The sequence below is a fragment of the Aureobasidium melanogenum genome (genome assembly GCF_000721775.1).
Source record: "Aureobasidium melanogenum CBS 110374 unplaced genomic scaffold scaffold_6, whole genome shotgun sequence".
Lineage (NCBI taxonomy): Eukaryota > Fungi > Ascomycota > Dothideomycetes > Dothideales > Saccotheciaceae > Aureobasidium > Aureobasidium melanogenum.
The window spans coordinates 267,535-290,270 of record NW_024470058.1 but is presented as its reverse complement, the minus strand read 5'-3'; the positions used below and the strand labels follow the sequence as shown (position 1 = coordinate 290,270).

Genomic DNA, 22,736 nt, shown 5'->3' with positions numbered 1-22,736 from the left:
GTTTATAGAGCTACGTGGAAGATCTCAAGGAGCCGGTTTTTGCTGTTACCTGAGGAGACGTATGTCGTACAGGCACACTTCAATTGAGGATACAAGTATCCTCCGGCTCACAAGAAGGTTTGAGAGCAATGCCAGAGATAAACGGCGACACGTGTGGTGTGTTATTATTGTAAACGTCGGAAGGAGTGATCACGCCACCGCGTTCTGTTAAGCCCATGATCTTGAGTCCTTCAGTTTCCACTGCGTGTGCCAAACCTCCTTCAAGCTCCTTGGTTTCGCTCTCATCGACTTCACTGCCCGAGTTCAGGTCTTTTTGGCCGCCACATCTGGTCCATACCTAGCGGGCCGCTCCAGCACATGAGTGATTTCTTTGGACGGCACGAGCAGTTGCTTCAGGCGGTGGCTTTCGGCTGGTTGCGTCGTCGAGTATGCAGGATCCCAGGCCTAGCTCACTGACTCTAGCGGGCTCTTTCATCTGGACGGCTGCAGAGTCTGTCGACACAGTGTCGTGCGTTGTGGCATTCTAAAGTGGGTCACGGATTGGTGGCTTGGCCAGGTGTTTGATGATGCTGTCTCCAATCCCTTTGTCGAGCCGGCAAGCTGCTGCTTCGCAAGGGCAATCGCAATTCCTCATGGATCCAATGACCGCTCCGAGATGGATCACACTCCCTTGCCGGCCTCCGTGTTGCAGAAAAGTAGATTGCAGCGTCATTACATGTCTGCCAACCCGATGGTGCTGTCTTTGAGTTCTTTGTTGAGCCAGGATCCTGCTATGCGAGGACACGGTCATGGTATCAGTAATCCTTCTCAGCTCGTCGCATCTTTACTTGGCTAGCTCTCTCTTCTATGCATCTAGGAGGCCTGCCCAGTCAGGATATTGGTTGCAGGATATTAGTCTGGATCGTTGAGCAGTCGCGTGCACGAGGCGTGACCTTGCTGTCTCATAGTTCTTTGTCAGCCGCCCTTCGAGACACCGTCTGGACTGGGTCGCGCAGTACAACATGTTGGACCGGATTGGGAGTGTCTCTACACTCCTGAAAGTCGATTGTGCTGACTCTGAGCTCTGCGTCGGAACGACGGATTGCCTTGGTCGTCCTGAGCTCCTCAGTCGATGCATATATAAAGCCTGCACTCGCTCGCATCCGACTTGGACTTGCAAACCATCAACATCATCTCCCAACCCCGACAACTCTTCCACTCGAGCAAGCACATAGCCTTAGCCCCTTGCCCAACATGGTTTCCGGACTCCCTAAGGGCTACACCTATCAAACCTGGACTCTTCGGTGCATCATGTTGGCACTTCTCAACTTGGATGAAAACAACGTAAGTAGTATGGTGATCAGTTTGCGAAAGAGTATCCTGACAAGGTCAAGGAATTCTGGAATCAGGTCAAGAACCTGGGCCACTTCAAGACCAAGCAAGACACCACGATAGCGGTGCATGGCTGCATCAGCGCCGTCGTGAAGCCGGACATGAGTTCTCCTGTCGAGGCCGAACCACCGGTTGCCAAGGACCGTAAGGGCAAAGCAAAGAAGACCGCGGACGAGAACCTTTTGGTCGAACCGAGCTTCGGCAACAAACCCCTGCCAGCCACTTCCCGTCCCGAGGGTGACCAAGGCACGCCGTGGCCAAAGACAAAGAAGCCCGCAGACGCATCGGTCGAACCCGTCAGCGAACCTGGAAGCCCGTGGTCCCCACGTCAGTTCTTCAGTCAGAGCATGGCGATGAGGTCAAGATCTCCCGCCGCCAGCGAAGAAGGCCGAGCCACACCTGCAGGCCCACGCCCGTCCTCTGCCCAGGCCGGCAGCCAGCACAAGGCCACCCCTCCGGCTTCGGGCAAGAACACGCCCGTGGGATCGCGATCCCCTGCCCCATCAAGCCACGGCTACGACTGAGGAGCTCATGAGGAGACGAGCGACAGAAGAGAATGGTGAGCAAACACCAAAAACACCATCAAAAACACCAAAACCACCAAAAACACCAGAGACACCAAAGAAAGGAAGACTTATGTTTTCAGTCAGGGGAACGAATGCAAATTCGAGGAAAGGAGGGAGGTTTTGACAATTTTGGAAGGGGCCGGAAGAGCGTTTCTAGAGCGATTGTGCAAGGGGTGGCTCGTGAACAGAGGCGTCGCAGGATGGAAAAGCAGAAAAAACAGAACCAAAAGAGGAAACCATATTTATAGCAGAGAATCGTTGGGAAATGGAGTTTGGAGTTTTTTTTTTTTTTTTTTTTTTTTTTTTAAAACATCACTCTTTGACCAGATGGCTCGAAATGCACGTTCCACTTTCGTTGCGTCTCCTGGCAGTTTCTCCTTCAACCAAGCACCGCGAGCAAAGCCCAGAAAGACTTTCGCCAAGACCAACGCGTTCTTCGCAACGAAGCTCGCCCGCATCGGTCTCGAGACTCAAGACTACTCTTGTGCAAGACCGTTGATGGTTGAAATAGATTCCATGGACAGTCAGCTTGAATGTTATATATCAATTGATTGAATTGAGCCAGTGGTTGTTGAGTTATCCCATGCTGAACGCGAGGGAATCGAAAATCGCGCCCGAAGCCGAAGGGCAACAGACTTTTGCTGGGGATGAGTACCTCTGTGGGGTGTAACAAAATTCACATCATTATCAAGCCATCTAACGTGCTTCTGATCGCTGTCGACCTCTCTCTCTCTCCCTACTTATTATATCTTCTGCCGTTCATAGCACATGCCAACCATCCACTGCGTCCAGAGCACATTCCCGACTGTTGTCACATACCTCTCCTTGCGAAACGACCTCGTCTCTGTCAAACTCTGACCGTTCTTGATCGTCATCTCTCCGTCGCCCTGCATGCATTCGTGCAGATGCTCGATGAGCTCCCCGCTGTCGAAATCCAGAACACATCGTGCTGGGTGAGGCGCTCCACCCTTGATATGCCTAGGGTAGGCCTGCGTCCGCAGTACGAGAGGTGCCCCGAAAGGCATGTCTTCGCGGATGTATGATTCACCAGAGTGTCCTTTGGGGTCGACAAACACGTAGCCGGCATCAAAATACGTCGTCCACTCCGACGGGTACAGCGCGTACGAGGATCCAATTCTCAAGGAGGAAGATGACCACGGCTCGAGCAAATCTCCAATCACGAAAAAGTTCTGAGCAGATGCCGCCCTGGGTAGCCCCTCTAGGAAATGTGCCATGCTGGGCAAGGTGGCTTCCGATATACCGTGTGAGTTGGGCCACGCACGGATTGGTATAGCCCGTCGCCCAGCGATGCCGTGAGAGAAGAGGTGGAAAGGCAACGTGCCGTCCTGCTCGAAGGTACGCACATCACTTTCCGTCCAGCTGTGGTCTACCAACAGGACGTTGCATAAGGGGTGATTGTAGCCCAGGTCGAAACAGACCATGTTACCCAAGGCTTTGCACTGTTCATTGATACGGGAGCATAGCCAGAACATGGCGGTATGCCTGCACACTGGGTCGAGGTCTGTGTCGCCCGCAGAGCATTCCGTACGCTTTTCCTCGCAGCTGTCCAGGTCGTCCGGAACGTCATCGTCTCCCGTGCTGTTTACGTCAGCGTCTTGCCCTGGGACGAGGCCTTTAGGACCAAGTTGCAGAGCGGTCATCCGCTCCACAATGCTTTCCAAGGCTCTTATCGCGAGGTCCGCGCTTTGACCCATGGTGGTGACCATGGATCGCAGAGCATCGGCGCCTTCTCGAGTGGAGCCCGCGATAGTCCTCAAGCGCGACAAAGGCAGCGGCTCGCGTTCGTCCTCCTCCGAGAGCTCATGACGCCCTATTAGGATGAATTTATCCTCGGACGCTTGCAGCAGCATGAAATGCCACAACGGATTTGACCGAACGCGATACTTTTCGAAGAACGACCGCAGGATCCCCACGCCAGAAGGGTCTTGGGCAAGGGGGACAATCTTGTGCTCGATGAGCAAGGGTTGTGCGACGCCGGGAACTTGCAAACTGAAGTCTCCCTGCAGAGGTTGCGAAGGCCTGGGTCGCATGTCGACATTGTACCTAGCCAAGCCTTCTCTGAGCTTTACGAACATGTCGGATGAGGGCGTGATCCCTGTCCTAGTGGGGTTCTTCACGATGAACAGATCGGGTGAGGCTACAGTGGGCTTGAGTCGTAGTCCGGTCAACACGACACCGCTCGTCGGATTCTGGTAGTCTTGCCGCTGGTCCTTGAGATTCCGCAGCGCTTTGCCGAAATCTCTCACGTGTACCAAAAATGGCAACGCCCACACCGGAGCTCTTCTGAGCAGACTTGCCAGTCCTGATTTTTCCCGCACCGTATGCCGTAGGCTCTGTTTCGCTCGAGTCCAATTCTTCCTGAGAGCGGCCGTAGGTACGATGGCAACGTAATCTTCCAGCCCTTGGAAGATATAAATGTGCAGATGAGTGCTCTTCACATTGGTGTTCGAAGGCGCGTAGTCATAGGTGATCCTGTTCGGGGGACAGGATCGCCTTACGTTTCTCGATTTCTGATCGCATGTCATCATCTGTGAGTATTTGACGTCGAACGTTATGAACTTCGCGGCTTCGCACCCAAAGACCCAACGCTGGTAATGACTTTGATCTGCAAAGCTTGGAGGCCGAGGGTAACCTGGAGGCAGGCAGACCAGTGCGCCGTCCACGGGAGCGGATTCCTCAGCTGTACACAGGTCAGTGGTGCTCCCGCAGTCATATTCTTAGGTGGGTCATCACATCTGATATGGTCGATTCCCGCGTCTGCGATGCGCTGGAACACTTCCCCCTCCACCATCAGTCCACTTCGAGTGTTGATCTGCGCCGTCTTGAGGATATCGTGAGGTTCTCGTAAAGATCTACCCATGACGATGGTGACAAGGTGTTGTTGTTGTTTTCCCCTTGTTTTTGCTTTTTGAATGCTAACTCTGGATACAAAGGGGATCAGGTCTACTTATCGTGCTGCCTTCCGCCCTGTCTCATCCGCACGAGACACTCTGTCTAGGGTGCTACTTCCTAGAGATTGATCCGAGTCACGGACAAGACTCAAGTGCGAGTGGCGACGATAGAGTGAGCCTAGAATGCGACCATCAGAGACAAGGGCTGACTAAAGTGGTTGAAGCGATCTGTCGATCACTCTTGAGGAAATGCCTCAGGATGGAGGTATCTGTGAACTGTACTCCATTGTCCATCTTCGGCAGACTCTACGGCGAGGCGCGGCCACAACGCCTGGTAAAGCTCCTGTTCGATGCGCCCTGATTGCATCAAATGTCGCGAAAACATGGGCCTGAGGATGAATTTGACCCCGTTCCCCTCCCATAGCCAACCACATCTCCGTTCGCCATACTTTTGCCGCACGGTTCGCCGTAGATGAGAGGGACGAACACCTGGCGGATAACCTTCCTCGGATGCTGCTGCTCTCAAAAGCTCTCCCAAGGGTATAGCGGCCATCAAGTTATCCCACTCGACTATCATCATGCACCTCGTCTCACCACCGCCTAGGACCGCTGTGACTACTGCATCCTCAAGGCTCACGTAGAGCCTCGTCCCGTTGAAGCTAACGAGCTGCGTCTCGACTACCTGCGTGAGGCCACTTCGCCCGGTTAGCGTTATCGAAACGTGAGACGGGCTTAGAGCATGCTCCCAACCTTCCCCAGTGCCAATTCGACAAGCTGCTACACGCCTGCACGCGAGCGTAGGGGCTCATCGCCAGATAGGCATCTCTCTCGGTCCTGGACCAGGCTCGGAGCGCAAAGTACATGGACATGGCCTTGTTTGACCCGATCTTGCCATAGCGCATCCTCCCTGTTTGTCCGTGTCAACATCGCGTTGGAAAAGTCCGCACGGAAGGGGTGGCACTCACCGATACGTCCCTCGAGCAGCATGTACTCATTCATGCGTGCGACGATTTGAGCCTCTATCGGCATGAGCTGACGAGCCTTGTCTGTGCTTCGAGGCGCACGTAAAATAGCGTCCAGATCGGGGAACCTGAGACCCGGCTGTAAGATCTGAGCTCGATTGTGGAACGGTCTGTAGCGAGCCGATTCTGAGGGCGTCTCGCGAGGCTGCACTTCGTCTGTTTCCGGCGCCGCGTCCGAGTCCATGCGCGGCAACGGTGCTCGAATCGAATCGCGAGGGTCTCCGTACCCTGGGATCGAGGCTGTTTTCGTCAACGCCGAAGCCCGGTCTACGTCGACTGAAACTCACATATGAACGAAGCGATGGCTTCTTTGACATCCTCAAGCACTGGCTTCAACGCGCCGACTTCTTCTCCGTAGCACAGGATCACCTTTCTGAGCAGTGCAGCGAGCAGCAGCGCGAACTCTGTCCGGTAGATGTGTTTCCACTCTGGAGAAGTGACGCGATTGCGGGATGGTGCGGGCACGGCACATCTGTGTACCAGTCCTGTCCTCGGATCAACAAATCCTGCGAGGACGCGATTGTCAGTGTGGTCGCCGAGCGTCGTCCAGGATCACACTCACTGTCCAGCCTGGCGAGGGCACCGCAGACGTCGTTACAGCGAGCTGCGTCTATCTGGACCGCTGCACCGAAGCGAGTGACACAATCATGCCATGTCATCTGCGCACGGCCCCACACCACAGTCGGTTCGATCGCTCGGATACCCAGCCGCAGTGGTCGCGTGTACCGTTTGGACCAGAGCGTGTCCCTCAACCTCTGTATGTCACCATCCGGATGGATATGCCCTATCGGGAAGTCTTCGGGTCTTAGCTCTGGGCAAACGTCTTGCATCTGGAGATGGATTATTAGCTCCGGCGCAGATTGCCGTGGGCGGGCTTGGGTATACCAGGACACGGAGGCCTGGGCTCCTCATTCCTTCCAAGAGCAGGGCAATGTCGCTGGCTGCCGCTGCACCTCGTCCAGTGTTTATGCGCGACATCGCGTCGTAGGTCGCGACCCAAGAGATGTTCATCGACATGGCGGTCTTGCGGTATGGTGTCTGGCAGCGCTCACCACAAAAAAACAAAAAAACAAAAGCTCGTCGGCGGCGAGGCAGCGTGCTTTGTGATCTAATGTATTTTCTACGAGATTGTGGTTTGGTCCGGCACGTGTCTCGCGACAAAACTGGAGGTCTCAAGATCCCATCATTGGTGATACTCGTTGGGATTGTGTCTCGCCGCGAGGTCATATAACTGGCGACACGTGTGGCGGGACATCCTGAGACGTGCGCCCAAAGATCCTGTCTCAGCTTGTGACCACGCACAAATTAGTCCGAATTCTTGATGTACTCTCTCAATGGATCAGGACGCGTGTCTTGATCGACCTATTTGTTGCATCAACTGTCCTGTCTTGCGCTCGATTATCTTTTTTTTTTTTTTTTTTTTCGAATAGCATCGTTCATGCAAACATGTGAGAAACACCTCTATCACTTTGCACAAAGGGAAATCGCGCTCAGGTCGCCCGGTATTGACAAACACTAGGACGGACGGAAGCATACTTTGAACCCAGCGAGTAATCAGCTGGATATCACTGACTGCTTGTCTCGCATCTCCGTTGTAGCTCAAGTCCCGTTTCATGTTGACGTGGGCTAGGCAATGAATGTGCCTCGAGATGTGCGTTACTTACACACCCCAGGCAGCAGGATGGGCCGTCTGTGCTAGGAATGGACCTGATCAAAGTGCATTGTTGTTCTGTGCTTGTGTCAAGATTGTGGTCCAAACCAAGTGTCGGATGTGGTCTTACCTTATCTCAAAAACGTACTCTTGCTAAATTCCACATGGACAAGACACAATCGCGGAGGCTGCCTGAACCATTGTCATATTTCACTTCCCATATCTGCTTCCTCATCACTGGACATCCATCCAGCATGCCTCCACTACATCGGCCAACCCTGCGCGAGGAGCTATACTATCACATGCAGCGATCACAATGCCCAATATGGCCTGAGAACTGGGGTGCAACACTTCGAGATGCATACTATCGCCTTTTAGAGGAAAGAGATGCTGTCGTCTGTCGATACGAAAGCGGCCTCGAAGCAAGACGCCGTGAGAAGGAGGGCAAAGCTTTCGCAAATGAACGTGGTGTTGAATACGACAGCGACGAGCATACACCATCTCCACCATCCACGCCTACCACGCCTACCACGCCTACCACACTTACCACACTTACCTCAACGGAGATTGGTTCTCCAGAGGTTATTACACCAAGGACAAGGGCTTCTCGTGCACTACGACCTGATCTTGGAGTTTACCCATCAATGTTTCTTATGCCTTCCCACTTTACACAGGAAGAAAGCATCAACTTCCGCTGCCAATTCCTCAACTCTGCTGGACAACTTGAGCCAGAAATTCATGGAGCGAGATTCATCTTGACCAAGGTCCGCACCGTCAAACGAGCAAAACTTGACTTACGCAACTCCAATGTCTGGACTGAGGATATAGAGCCTGGCAACGATAACGACAATGTACTTACAGTCATCAATCTGGATTGGCTGCTCGAGTCATGGAAAGCTGAGAAGTTGCTCTCGATAGACAACTTTGTTGTGTACCGAGGCCGGAAGATTGCAAAACCATCAGATGCTTCTTATAATTACCAACGATCATTGCCACCTGGTGTCCTTCCACCGCCGCAGCTCACCCAAAAAGAAAGATTGGCTATACGCGCCCCGGTCTTTGACGAACGGACAGTGAGGTCAAGTCAGCGAGATGGTTGTTAGAAGCGACAGCGAGGTGGTGTTGACGAGATGATCTCTTTGGATGTAGCACGGCGATCCAACACCAACTATTTACTAACATATACAACACGAACCTTCACCTTAGGTCGTGGAAATTTTCGTGTCATGCAGACTACAACTTACTGGTATGACACTCACATGTGGAGTCTCTACGCAATCTACATCGGCCAGTTCCAAACTCCTGCCTTCCTGATTGACGGCTCTCTTCTCACTCTTCTCTACCGTGGTATGGCTGATTATGACACCTACACTCGCAACTCTGCTGTTCTCGCTCTCATCGCCTGGATTTTCTTCACCAAGATTGTCAAGATTATCCCTCACTTCTGCGAATTCCCTCAGGACATCAAGTTCATTCCCGGTATGATCTGCTTCAGCTACTTCCACGGCCTTCTCAACATCTATGCTCTCATCACTAGAGACAACAAGGTCTGGGGTCGCTAAAGTACCTCTTAAAACCCTCTCCAGCTACAAGCTACATCTCTCCTACACTTTTCATACACTTTCCATACACTATGCCTACACTAGACAATACCGCACTGCATAGAACATCGATTTCGAACAGGTTTCTTTTGGCGTTCTTGGGTTACATACACTGCGGGTCCATCGTTGGATAATACAGCCGCAACAACTAATAGTGCATTTTTGGGATGGCATTGGGATTGCTTAACATAGATAACAATAAAAACATTTTTCTACATGAAAATTTGACCCCTGACTTCTAACCCCGATTGTGATTTGGCTCATTTGACTGCTCTCTGACTTTTGATAGCTCCTTTCTGTTCCAACCCCTCCGCTGAGAGCACGTATAATGTCATTCTCTCTGGCCATATCCTAGATACTGAAAATTCTGTGACTTTCTATAACTCATTTTGTCAGACCGCATTCAATGGGAGCCATAGATAATCACTTTCACTAGGTGTATATGTTCAACACTTTCTTCCAGGCTTATCCGATGAAAGCAGTGAATAGCTTCTTTCTGCTGGTCACTCTTGCATATTAGTTTTAGTGTCCAAGGGACATTCGAAAGGAGAATGTAAAACAACATTCATGGACATAGAATTCTACGAAGGGAAGCAGAGCGAATATTTTTTGTTTGGACTTCGTGGTGACGAGACAGATACTGACTACTGCTGCACAGCATACCCGTCTTGGTTTGGGTTGGACAAATTGTATCACCGAGGTCTTGACTGATAGTGTCAAAACGTTCTTGCGAATCCTGAACGATCTTTGCTCGACGTACATGAATCTCTTCATGATGATGATGAGCTCAAGAAAGATTGTACCTGACAACATCGTGACGACCATTGTCTGTTCAAGTCGGATTCTGCTACTAGAGCAGAGGCAAAATGAGAAAGCTGATCAGGCAATCTAGAAGATCAGGGAGCTAGATGAGGTCTCGACCTACTTGATAGTAGTTTTCAGGCCCTGGATGGGGCTGCTGGAATGTTGGCGAGGCCCTCGCTAGCACCAAGTCCACAGGTCAGAGAGCTGGGTAGAAAGCAGCAGCGATAGACAAGATCGTCACCTTGATCTGTTTGGGTTCACCTTCAGCGCTTTCCATTTTACAAACAGAGACTAAGACATGACTGTCGTTCTGCTGTTTTCGAAGTCTGTCTAGCTCAAGAATCGAGGCTAAGTCATGTCACGAAGATTCTTGGAAAAAAACATGAGATGGTGGAAAATTGGAAATGACGAAGTTCGATGAAAGGTGGGATGCCGTGCACAGACATGGGGAAGGCATTCTCCCGGCACCTAGTGAATTGTCTTGCATAGATATATAGCTGGATGATTCAGGACATTGATACAGATCAGACACCTGTAGTATTCTGTATGGTGATCATAATATTAGCTGCATCTGGAGGTTAGACAGCATGTTGAACGTGAAGAGCAGCGAGAAAAGATGGCGAGGACCCCGCAGGTGAGCTCCACACCCCAGGGTGGATAATTAGGACGGGCAATAGTGGTATATATTCTCCGGTGCCCACATTTATTGCTTGCTCGCCTGACCCTTTCCTTTTCTCCTCACACCAGCAGCAATGGCAGGCAACGTCCCCGTCACACGGTCGCTAAACGACATCTATCCCGAGGATGCCCTCGAGGGCCAGCGCAAGAGATGGAGCAACTTGTTGTCCTCGTTCAAGGACGCCTATGGACGCCCCGCTGAGTTCGTGTCACGCAGTCCCGGTCGCGTCAACTTGATCGGTGAACACATCGATTACTCGCTGTACGAGGTCATTCCCATGGCCGTGACGGCCGATGTCCTGCTCGCCGTCGCTGTCTCTCCCGCCAATGGCTCGCCTACTGTTCGCATTGCCAATGTCCAATCGGACAAGTTCGCTACCCGCTCCTTCACCATTGCCCAAGATGGAGAAGTTGACATTGACCCTACGTCGCACGAGTGGACCAACTACTTCAAGTCCGGCCTTCGTGGTGCCACTGAGCTGCTCAAGAAGCACGGCGTTTCTGGTATCGGCCAATTGAACATGGATATTCTGGCCGATGGCACTGTTCCTGCAGGAGGTGGTCTGTCCAGCAGTGCTGCTTTTGTCTGTGCCAGTGCTTTGGCAGTCATGAGAGCCCACGGTCAAGAGACGGTCGACAAGAAGGAGCTCGTCGAGCTGGCTGTTGTTTCTGAAAGAGCTGTCGGTGTCAACTCCGGAGGTATGGACCAGGCTGCTTCAGTCTTCTCACAGAGAGGTTCTGCTCTGTATGTTGGCTTCCAGCCAGAACTCTCGGCTCGCACCATCGAGTTCCCTCAGACACACACTCCTTTGACCTTCGTCATTGCTCAATCCTTTGTCGCAGCCGACAAGCACGTCACCGCTCCTGTCTGCTACAACCTTCGTGTTGTCGAGTGCACACTAGCTGCTCGTGTGTTGGCCAGCATCTGTGGTCTGAAGGATCTGCCCGATGACTCGTCTCCGCTAGGCTTCAGTCTGCGCTCTTTCCACGACAGCTATTTCAAGAAGAAGGGTGCTGTTGGAGACGATGTCAAGGACTTCAGATCTCAGCTTGATCAGCTTGTTCACATCGTCGACAACTACCTACCACAAGAAGAGGGATACACACGCGAGCAGATCTCCGAGCTCATCGGCACCTCTGTACCTGAGTTGGAGAAGAGATACATGACCAAGTTCCCCGTGCGTGCCGACACCTTCAAGCTTAGACAAAGAGCTATGCACGTCTTTGGCGAGGCTGTGCGTGTTCTGCAATTCATGGACTTGCTTCAATCGCCTACTCCATCTGACGAAAAGGAGAGCGAAGAGCTCCTTAAGAGCCTCGGAAACCTGTTGAACGACACACAAGAATCATGCCGCGACATCTACGAATGCTCATGCCCTGAGCTCGACGAGCTATGTAAGCTCGCTCGCTCAGCTGGCGCGTATGGAAGCAGATTGACCGGCGCTGGATGGGGTGGTTGCAGTGTGCATCTCGTGCCTCAGGCCAAGGTCGAGGCTGTCAAGAAGGCATGGGAAGAAAAGTATTACAAGAAGCGATTCCCCGACATGGATGCCGCAAAGTTGCAGGATGCCATTGTTGTAAGCAAGCCCGGTAGTGGAAGCACTCTCTTCCAAGTTGCCGGCAGGGAGAGTCTTTAGGTTTTGGGGTGATGATGAGCACGAGTTCGATACCATTGCTGCGATTTGCTTCGTTGTGTATAGAAATTATAGAAACTTTTTCGTATTTTGATGCTCCGTAGGGTTACATGTGAACATGATTGATGCTGTTCTAATTTTCATCTCATGATGGGACCTGTGAACCAGGGAGACCAGGCATACCGTCGAAGCCACCAACCTTTTCGAGTAGCTCTCTAAAGTCGACGCCGTGCTTTTCAAATTCCTGCTGCACCTTCTTGAATGTCTCAACTTGACGCTCTTGGGTAAAACCGCCAGGACGACTGCTCTCGTACTGCACAATTTCAATCCAGCGGAAAAATAGACTCTCCTTGCCCATGACAGTCAGACTATCCTTGAGCGCAACAATCTTCTTCCTGTTCTCTTCTTCCTCGCTTTCCTCGTCCATCTTGTGTACCGGCCAGTAAAGCCATCCATGGTGTTCACTGTACGCAAGTACACTCTTTTCAAAGTCTTCGAGATTGTTCTTCTTATCGTCAATGAGGCGGTGAGCATATACCATGGCGCCAAAGTCCAAATCCCAGTCCTTGCCCATCATGAGGTAGGCCGTCTTTTGGCGCATGTAGTTGCGTTCAATGGCCGGTAGAATGCGAGTCGTGAAGAAAGGGCTCTCACCACCGGTCTTGACACCTGCCAGAAGCTCCTCGGCACCCCAGTCACGACTGATGCGCACAGCGACTTCTTGGTCGCGGAAGCCGACCTTGATGCGCCAGTAGCACGGGTTGGCGGGTGCCTCAAGGAAGAAGGTGACAGGCCATGGGACGATGAAGCGGCAAAGGACAAAGTCAAACATGAACATTGCCACGCGCTTTGTCAAGACCCATGCCAGATGAGATTTGGTCTTGGTGGTTGTGTCAATTGTAGCGGGTGAGTCGAGGCCAATGACTGAGGTGAAGATTGCCAGGTAGGTCGGAAGAATGGCGTAGATGCGCCATATCAAAAGTGCGGCGATGACAATATTCAGCAGGACGGGTACGGTGAAAATGCGCTTCTTGAATGCTGCAGGGAATCGGTCGACATGGACGATGTAGACATGAGCTTTGTTCAGGCTTTCGACAAAGGGTTCCAGAGCTGTTGGCACCTTCATGAAAGGCGGTGGTGGTAGTCGCGGATCTTGTAGAGGCTTGTTAGCCTTCTTTGATGCTGTCCGAGCCATGGCAGTATACTGGCTCAAATTAATCGAAGTTGCAGTATGCTTGGTAAATGTCCAGGGCTATGCGCATGCGACAGCTTACTAAGTTTCGGGAAAGCCCCACCAAACAGCAATGCCCCTTTTGGTCGTCATATCAGTCTCTTGATCTCTCACTGTTTGACCAAAAAACAGGCAATACACATGTAGGAATCTATTGAAAGCATCCAGCAACTAATCTGGTAAAACAAAACACGGCAAAGAAAGGTCACTAATGTGTGCAAGGAGGTGAGTAGAGTAGAATGAAGTAGATCATCAAAGCCAATCGTGCTAGAAATTTCAATTCTTTTCCGATAATGCCGCATAATCGCTTAAGTGCGATGGACGAGAGATGGACAGGCCATAGAACAGAAAGAAAAATCTTGTCGTAGAGTACAATGTTCCCCTCCCAGAACGGCGAACCTGCCGTTCATGAAAAACGCCTTGGTTTAGTGACCACCGTAGTTTCCGCCCCAACCACCACGTGCTCCGTAGTATGAGTTTCCAAATCCGCTACCATATCCGCCGTATCCGCCTTGCTGCTGTTGCTGTTGCTGGTGGCTCTGTCCGCCGAGACCACCGAGTCCGTATTGGCTGTTAAAGCCAGGGTATCCGCCAAAGCCGGCCTGGTGGCTCTGAGGAGGGGGCAATGTGGTCGAAGGAGTCTGTCCACCGACGCTGTTGGCAGCCGAGCTAGGTCTGCCAGGTTGACCAAGGCCAGGGGATGGGCCGCTAGTCTTAGACTCTCCGAAAGGCTTCAAGTCATCGGCCTGACCAGTGCTCTGCTGCTGACTGTAGCCTTGAGATTGGCCCTGGTAACCAGACTGACTACGGCCGAAGGGCTCTGACATGCCACCGAATCCACTGCTGAGGTTCGAAGGTTGGGCGGAAGAACGACCATAGTCGCCCAGACCGCTGCTGATGCCAGAGTCACGAGACTGCATCGAAGGCTGTGCGCCGAAACCTCCAGCATTTGCGGGTGAGGCTGAGTGGTCGTAAGATGAGCCCGAGTTCATGCCATAGCCATGAGGCTGTCCGTACATGCCGCCCTTACCTCCGAAAGGACTGCCGTAGGCAGGCTGCTGGTAGCCGAACTGGTTCTGGTAAGCCGCATGGTAGGGGCTCTGGTAGTAGGGGTGGCCGTAGGGGTAAGCAGGGTTGTAGCCAGAGTGAGGCTGCTGATGCATTGCTGCACTAGGAGCAGCAGAGGGAGCCTGGCTGTTGGAAGGAGCAGGGGTGTTGTGGCCTGATCCGGGAGCTTCGCCGCCATAGCGAGACTGGGAAGGCACGTGAGATTCGTTATCCTGAGAGTACAAGGATTGGGCGTGACTCACCTGCTGGGGGGTAGAAGCGGAGAAGGCCGAATCACTGGGACCAGATCCGAAACCGCTAGTTGAACGCTGCTGGTTGGCAGTGTTGTCCTGGGATTGCGAGGCCTGTTGACCATATGAGCCGCCGTAGTAGCTCTGGTAAGCGTTTCTCTGCTGGTCGGCGGTGTAGTATTGAGAGTAGTCGGAAGGAGCAGATGAGAAACCACCGAATGGCTGGTGCTGCTGAGCTGAGTGCTGGCTGTAGTGGTCGTAGGCAGTGGAAGGAGCTTGGTGGCTGAAAGGATCGAACGACTTCTGGGACTGAGCGCTCATATCAGGTTGCTGCATACCGCTCTGACCGTAGCGGCTGTACTGTCCGTAGCCCTGAGACTGCGAAGATTCCTGAGGAAGGGAGCCAATAGGCGAAGCATCCTGATGACCGCCGAAGGACTGCTGAGGGACAGGAGGAAGTCCAGGAGCCTGCTTGGGAGTAGGAACGTTCTCGTGGATTGAAGATTCTTGAGAGAGAGCAGGTTGTCTGGGGGCAGGAGGCAGCGAAGCTCTGGGTTGAGAAGGAGGGGATTGCTGAGGAGGCTGAGTGCGTGTCTCGGGCTCTTCTCTCTCCTCATCCACGTCAAGGCTATCGGGTTCACCGTTCAAGCCCATGCTACCGAATTGTACTGCAGCTCTGTCGACTGCGTTGTGACCGGGCATGACAACAGCCTCTTGCTGCTCGAGCACTCTACGCTGGTAGCTTGAGTTGCGGTTAGGTGTGCCAGCAGCTCTGTATGCGCTGGCTGCGTAACCACCCATGGGGGGACGGCCAATGGGGGCTTGTTGAGAAGTGGCAGGGGTGGCCACGCGAGGATCGATTGAGCCAACAGTGCTAGCGACAGTCTGGGTCGCGGGCTTGATCGAAGTGTCAGGAAGGTGCTCAAGGTTGTCCTCGGTCAAAGGAGCGTGTGCGGATGAGAGATCGGCCTCGGCGGAAGCAGAGGGCTCAGCAGCTGCTGGCGAAGGCTCAGAAGCAATAGCTGTCTCGGTTTGGGCGATTTCTGTGGGTTGTTCCTCGACGGCTGCTGGTGCGACCTCGGGCTCGAGCTGCTGTGTGGGTTCGGAAACGGTGTTTTGGGGAATAGTGGATGCAGACTCGGTCTTTTCTGTCAACTCTGCAGGAGCAGGTGTAGGTTCGGCCACGGCGGCAGGGGCTGCAGCTTGGGTAGGTTGCTTTGGAACAACAGGTACAGGTGGAGGCTTAGGCTTGGCGAACATACTAGCCCATGTCTTCTTGCCCGAGCTTTCAGGAAGCGCAGCGGTCTTTGCGACCTCAGGAGCAGCGGTCGGGGTTGTGTCGGCGGCGGTGGCATTGCCCCATGCGCCTGATTCAGTGGTAGCCGGGGTGTCCCAAGCGAGCGGAGCGGCAGGTTCGGCAGCGACGTTGTCCCAAGCAGGAGACTCTGTGGTAGGAACCGACACAGCGGCCGTGTCTTTGGGGAAAGAGTCGGTGCCAGCGGCATGTCCACCACGGACACCTCGGAAACCTCCACGACCGCGGTCGGTGCCGCGACCTCTGCCACCTCTGGAGCTCTCAAAGCCACCTCTTCCACGGCCACCACGCAGCGGGGTGGTGGCCTGATCTGCGCCAGCGGCGGCTGAGGTCTCCTTGGCCTTTGAGCGCGCTCTATCCTTGCCCTTCTTGGGGACCTGGGCGAATTGCGAAACGTTGCCTGTGGGGTAGCGGGTGGTTAGCAGGGTGTGCGAAGACTTGTGTGAGAGCAGCGACGGACCTTGAGTAATTCTATCAATGACAATCTGAACGTCGCCATCGGCCTCTGCAATGGCAAAGACTAGATCGTCGTCGGTCCAGTCTGGGAACATGTCGCGCATAAAGCTCAATTGAGTCGAGTAAGTTTTCTTCATATTGCCCAACTCGCCCTGTTCGTCAAAGGCATCGTCGAACTGCACCGACGATGAGTTTGCGTTGGAAGAGTTTTGAGATTGACGAGGAGCGCCTCTAGGATGCGAGGCACGACCACCTCTGGTAGAGCTTCTGCCCCGTGATGCGACGGGTCTGGAGTCGAATTCCGACATGGTATGGGAGCGACTGTCCTGTGCGGACAGGCAGGAAAGGGTAAGTGGAACGAGACGGAGGGATTTCGGGAAAGAGACTGCGGCGATTGGCAGGGACAAGCAGCAGAATGGAGATTGGGAGGGAGGTTGTTCGTGACAGACTTTATCGTGGTGAGAGGGTCGCTCTCTTGGTTGTGTCGATGTGCAGCCTTCAGACTGGGAGCAGAGTGAAGCTCCGTCATTCGTTCGTCTGTGCGCCGCCGCCGCTCAGTCACGTGCATGCCATTCAATCGCCAATTGGGACCAGTCGACATGGATATACCATCGACCACTAGCATTAGATGACAACGAGCATTCAGACCAGCAGACATGGTCATACTGGAAGTGGTTGTGTTGATATTGGCGCTGTATGCAACTTCCTATATACTGTAGCATGGCTGACATCCCACTTCCTTCTCAGACTGTCTATACACATGGCTGCAGATCCGTTCCTTTGCAATGTACAAGACGATATATCTGCATACAAGACCAGAATCTAGAAAGAGGAATTGAGCGAGAAGCTATTTACTATCGACGTGTGTGAGTTTTCAATGCTGTAAGTCAAAGCAACATGTGACAAACGAAGCGCGCGGGCAGCACGCCTTGGCGCGCTTTCTGTATTCGGTCATGAGGCAGGCGGTTGCGTAGCCTCCTCTTGAACGCCTTCGCGAGGACATCCATTACCTACGCACCACAACATGAAGGCCTCGTCAGTACAGCAGGCCTTCAAGAGCCTGACATCGCGCATCCACCCCCAGCTACCATTGTCCGAACGCGAATCTCAGCGTCTGCTAAACGCCCTCACTTCGTCCTTCCGCAGCCATCTGGATCATCACCACCACAGCCATGACGCCGCCGCTTCTGCTACCTCGGCCTCGGCCTCGGCCTCAACTCAGCACCCTCTATCATCCACCACAGCTACCGACCGCCATTTGGCTTCCATTTTGACGAATCCCCTTCTCACCAAGCCTGTCCACCAACAACTCAAGGCCAAGTCAAAGCACCCAGTTGCCCTTTTCGAAGACCAAGTCGCCGCTGGACGTGCCAACCTGCCTTCTGCGAGATTGTGCCTTGAAGCTTTCCGCACTTCTCTCTCCTCACTACCTTCTGCAGAAGTAAAGGACCAGATTGCTCGCTATGCTGCGGGATCCCGTGCTTTGAGATGGCTCTGGACTAGTGCTCACACCCGCTCTCTTTCCTTCGCTCTAGATGCTCGCTTCTGTAGCCATCTCGCCTTTTTCCTCATTCACGAGGGCAAAGAGTCTGCTTTGTGGGAGTTGATCGACACACCTGTTGCAACTTCGCCCAACCTTACTGCCAAAGAAGCAAGTATGCGCAAGGGCTTGTTGCTCAGCTCCATAGTCAAGACTCATCTCTCTGGCCCTGACAAGTCTCTTGAATCTGCCCTCTCTGCTTTCTTCAGAGCCTTGGATACTTCTCAGACATCCCATGCTTCCATCACCCATGCGGGTGTACAATTGACTGGAGCATTGGTCAAACTCGGACATTTCTCTGACTCCAACGTCGCTCTGTATGATAAGTTCATCGATGCTGTTCCTCGTTGGACCAAGAAGCACCCAGACAGGGCCATTTACAGGATTGCCAATCTTACTCTACATCATCCCACCGCACCCTCAGCGGACCCAGCTTTGGACTTCATACGAGAGCTCAGGCCCCTTACATCTCATCCATTCTTGAACCCGACTACTGCATCTCAGAGATCTACTGTCTTCGCTTTCTTCTTCGATATTGTCAAGCTCTTGCAAAAGCAGGAACGCTTTGACGACGCTTTGTGGGTGATGGAGTTCATGCAGCAGAAATTCCCGGATGAATTTGCACCACCTCGCAGGATGTCTTCTGCTGCTTCGGCATCTCCTCAGGCCCAAGAGGCAGCAGGAAGTGCCTCTCCGCTCTCGAGCTTGCCTGATTGGAAAGTCCCTGAGTTTGGCTGAGGTCCTAGCAGCCACGATTTGTCAGGCACAGTCAACAATTACTGGTGATACGAATTCCACAGACCGCATGAAGCCGATCCAGGTAGGTCTCACTTGGCAAGCCGTGGAGACATACTCTTAAGGCCACTTCTCGTCCGGCACCGATGCAATTCGTCTCTACCCTTCATGGACGTTCCTATGATAGCATACAAGCACCACAACACTAGTCCAGGACGATGCACAACCGTGCCAAGGTCCTAGTTCCGGATCCGAAAACGCACTCCCTGCCTCCAGTCGTCACGGCAAACTTTCTGATGCCGGCCACACCCCACTTGGGTTGCGAACAGTCAAGAACCACGACCCTACTGGGCCTGGTGCGCGAAGAAAGCTGGATCATTCGTGTAGAGTTTGATATCGGAGAGCTCGGATTGTTAAATACCTGCTTTTGTTATAGAACCTCGCCTCATGCCACTAGGGTCAAGGGGTCTCAGAGTTCAGTCGAGAGTTGACACGATTCGTCAAATAGAACGATCAGCTATCGAACTTCTGTATATGGTCTTAGAAAACACAATTTCAAGATAGTTTAGTTCTTCACTATACATCATTTTAATGAACTTCCGGCGTCGAAGACTTGTATAATTTTGAAAGATTGATTTGGGCACATCTTACTTCAAAGTCACGATGCAAGCTGAATGACAACACTCCAGAGATTCGAAGCGCTGATCACAAATTCATCTTCCCACGTTCCTGTCACCATCATCGCTGGCGGCGCAAGAGTAAAATCAAACAAAGTTGTCATCCTGGATGATAGAGGCACAACAAGAGCGAGTACAACTCGAGTGGAAACCGTTGCGACCATGACCCTGTCTCTACATCTATCTGTCTCTTGTGCGTGCAGACAGCAATGGAAAGGACGTATCATTAGGTTCGATGAATCCATGGATAGTTGAACGACGTCTTCTTGATCACTGTCATGGACATAGTAAATTCAGGGGCGAGCCAGGTCTTTTGATGAATTCTATGTGATGTTCACTGTTGACCGACCATGAAAGTCTAGAGGAAATAAAAAACTCCTGTAGATTCACTGACAAGACACTCCCTATCTGCAGGGGGGATTGTCCCGGGACATGACAATAATGAACTCACATGCTTGCGAACACTGATCTCCTGAGTATAGCTTTTGAAACAATATCACCATTGTACCCACAACTCGTGGTCATACTACAAGCAGTTGACCTCGGAGATGCATCGGAGCATACCGGGTGGAAGGGAGTCTGCTGTTTCCTATCAAGCTTTCAGTTGCCAACAGTCCGGTGTAGCAGAAGGAGTGCACGCACGTCTTTGATCGGTCGCTGGCTCGCTGCCATATCATCATATCCACTCTTTGTACGCTCGCCCGGCTCGGCGTTACTTCTGCTTTGCAAGTGTCTGGTGAATTGTTGGGTGCAAGCAGGACAACGTGGCAGCTCGAGAGCCTTCTTCAGCCTATAGAAAACGTTATCCCGTAGGAAGCCGTCGTGTTCGATCGACCGCAGAGATAACCAAGGATGTTGAGGGCTGGTCGTCTGGCAATGCTACGTCAGTGTGGATGATCCGGCTGCTCCTTGTAGACGGAAGCTCAACCTCGTAAACTTACCAACTTTCATGTCAGGTGGTCTAGTTTGTAGTATCGCATGATTGGCCGATGGCTAGCTCAGTCGAAGCAAGAAACCTGGGAATCTTTTGCGGTGAAGCCTGAACCTGCACATCCTGCAGGCCGATATTCGACTCGCCTATTCAAGCTGGGTTCCACATGTCGATAGCTGAATACGTTTACTCGAGTACCCCAAAACTATGTCACAATGTTAAATAGAGGCCGAGACGATGTAGATGATAAAATCTCATAGCATTCATAAATATATCTTGACAAGCTCTAGCTTAGTGCTGGTATCCCACCGTCTATAGTTCAGCGCCATTCATGCTCCTGCTGTATGAAAAGGAAGAAAATAGAGAAACTCCAAAAGCCAAAATCAACACCTCCTGGGTGGATATGATATCAAACGAGAAACGAGAAAACACCAGTATGCTTTTCAAACATCTTACTCGATGGCGGAGTGGTCCTGGCTGCCGGAGAGGACGGGGTTGACGTTGTCAGAGCTCCACTCGAACTTGAAGTCCTGGCCAAGCTCCTTGCGCATGGCAGTCTTGACAGCCTCGAGGACGTTGACGAAGACACCGAAGCTGGCAGGGTTGTTCTCGTCGTTGTCACCACCCTGGAAGACACCAGTGCGGACAAGGCAAGTGTTCCAGCCGTACATGTTACCACCAATGATATCGGAGGCGGGGTTGTCACCAACCATGTAGATGTTCTCGGGGAGCTTCTCCTCGCCGTGGATCTGCTCCATCCAGCTGGTCATGACCTCGTCGGCGTACTTGTAGGTAGCCAACTCGGGCTTACCGTAGACAACACGCTCGAGGTCGACGCCAGTGAGGGCCTTGTACATGGCCTCAAGACCGATACGGAAGGCACCCTGGGACATACGAGGGTAGGGGTGCTCGCTAGGGCACAAGAGATCACCCTGAGAGAAGTAGATGGGAATACGCTGGCTGACGGGGTCCTTGGCGACGGTACCGAAGCGACCGTTCTCAGACTTCAACAGGTCGACAATGATCTGCATGTCGGTAGCGTAGTCGCGAGAGTCGGAGAAGACCATGATGGCGTCGATGTTAATCTTGGAGAAGTCGCGAGGGCGGGAGGTAGCACGCTCCTCATCGGTGAAGACACGGAAAGGAGCAATGGTAGGGTCCCAGGCGATGATGTCGTTGGGGACAACGATGTCCTTGAAGCCATACTCCTCAGCGACCTCACGGCACTTGTAGCCCTCACCACCGACAACGAGGACAGTGTTGTAGTACTCGGAAAGAGCTCTCATGGGAGTGTGAGACTGGATGAACTGGTCGACAGCAACGGGGTTGCCGAGAATCTTGGAAAGCTGCTCGCAACGAGGGATCTCACGCTTACCGGAACCGTTGGTAAGGAAGATGTGAGGAATCTTGATGCCGAGCTCGTTGTCACCGTTAAGGATTTCAAGAGCACGCTTGCCCTCAGGGATCAGGCGGTCACCGTGAACGAGGACACCGTCAATGTCGAAAGCGAAAGCCATGTTCTTGGCAGCCTTGACCTTCTCGCTGGAGAGGTCCTGAATTTGGGATGCCAGAATCTCGCGAGTAGGCTGGATTGGGGGCATGCCAGGACGACCAGACTTGGCATCAGGGTAGTGGACCGATGAGAGACGGGACTGTCTCTTCGAGCGAGGAATAGGGAGAGATGCACCGAAGGAGTTGCGAGATCCTCTGCGGTCCTTCATTGAAGGAGAGAGGGAGAGCTGGTGCATGAAAGGAGAAGGGTCTGCAATGCTGCTACGGGTGGCAGGAACCTCGACTGATCTGTCGGTGCCAGGCTCCATACCGGGAACTGGCAAGCTGCCGCCATAGCTGGAACCGACTGCCTGACTGTTTGTTCTTTGCTGCTGGGCAGGCTGAGCCTCAACGTTAAGATCGGAGTCTTCGAAAGCAGGCATGATGTAGGATGTATGAGATGGTATGAAGAGGCAGAGAGGATTCAAAAGTTGTAGAGGAGAGGGAAGAGAGACAAGAGGAGGATGGATAGTTATGCTAAGTTAGCAAGAGGAGGGAGGAGTGATCGTATATTCTGCGTCACTGGGGGGGTCGTTGGGTTTGCTTATGTATATTCGTGGATCGGGGCCAAATTAACGCTGAATCAGAGCCCGTACAGCAACGAGAATGCTCTGACAAGGGGGTATCCACCAGTGGCATCATCGCCGGTGTCAACAAAAATGTTTCGAAATTTTTCGACTCGGAACCATTCAGCAATGACGAAGGTTGGAACAAGCTACAAGAGGACCCTTGTGCCGAGCCACGAGGCAACAAAACTCCTGCT

General features: G+C 52.6%; 6 protein-coding genes across 6 annotated transcripts in view; 3 read left to right on the top strand and 3 right to left on the bottom strand.

Annotated features, from left to right (window-relative positions):
* M437DRAFT_45286 (uncharacterized protein) overlaps nucleotides 1–9,084 on the top strand; it is a gene marked incomplete at both ends in the record, with an annotated part of 31,684 nt that extends 22,600 nt beyond the window's left edge. The window contains one exon of the mRNA XM_041021063.1: nucleotides 8,729–9,084. Coding sequence (XP_040881189.1) covers nucleotides 8,729–9,084 — 356 coding nt within the window. The remainder of the gene's footprint in view (nucleotides 1–8,728) is intronic.
* Nucleotides 9,085–10,679: 1,595 nt separating this feature from the next.
* Nucleotides 10,680–12,242, top strand: M437DRAFT_64712 (Galactokinase; the record flags this gene model as incomplete). The annotated part of the gene is made up of 1 exon (XM_041024465.1): nucleotides 10,680–12,242. The coding sequence occupies one exon, from the start codon at nucleotides 10,680–10,682 to the stop codon at nucleotides 12,240–12,242; it is 1,563 nt and encodes a 520-aa protein (XP_040881188.1).
* Nucleotides 12,243–12,384: 142 nt separating this feature from the next.
* On the bottom strand, nucleotides 12,385–13,434 carry M437DRAFT_45478 (uncharacterized protein; the record flags this gene model as incomplete). The annotated part of the gene is made up of 1 exon (XM_041021089.1): nucleotides 12,385–13,434. One exon carries the CDS (start codon nucleotides 13,432–13,434, stop codon nucleotides 12,385–12,387), a length of 1,050 nt encoding a protein of 349 aa, XP_040881187.1.
* A 461-nt stretch (nucleotides 13,435–13,895) lies between these two features.
* M437DRAFT_64710 (uncharacterized protein) lies at nucleotides 13,896–16,847 on the bottom strand (the record flags this gene model as incomplete). Its single annotated transcript, XM_041024464.1, has 1 exon — nucleotides 13,896–16,847. The coding sequence occupies one exon, from the start codon at nucleotides 16,845–16,847 to the stop codon at nucleotides 13,896–13,898; it is 2,952 nt and encodes a 983-aa protein (XP_040881186.1).
* Nucleotides 16,848–17,563: 716 nt separating this feature from the next.
* On the top strand, nucleotides 17,564–18,817 carry M437DRAFT_74005 (uncharacterized protein; the record flags this gene model as incomplete). The annotated part of the gene is made up of 1 exon (XM_041026156.1): nucleotides 17,564–18,817. The coding sequence occupies one exon, from the start codon at nucleotides 17,564–17,566 to the stop codon at nucleotides 18,815–18,817; it is 1,254 nt and encodes a 417-aa protein (XP_040881185.1).
* Nucleotides 18,818–20,874: 2,057 nt separating this feature from the next.
* Nucleotides 20,875–22,356, bottom strand: M437DRAFT_45084 (HAD-superfamily hydrolase; the record flags this gene model as incomplete). Its single annotated transcript, XM_041021020.1, has 1 exon — nucleotides 20,875–22,356. The coding sequence occupies one exon, from the start codon at nucleotides 22,354–22,356 to the stop codon at nucleotides 20,875–20,877; it is 1,482 nt and encodes a 493-aa protein (XP_040881184.1).
* Between the last annotated feature and the right edge of the window lie 380 nt (nucleotides 22,357–22,736).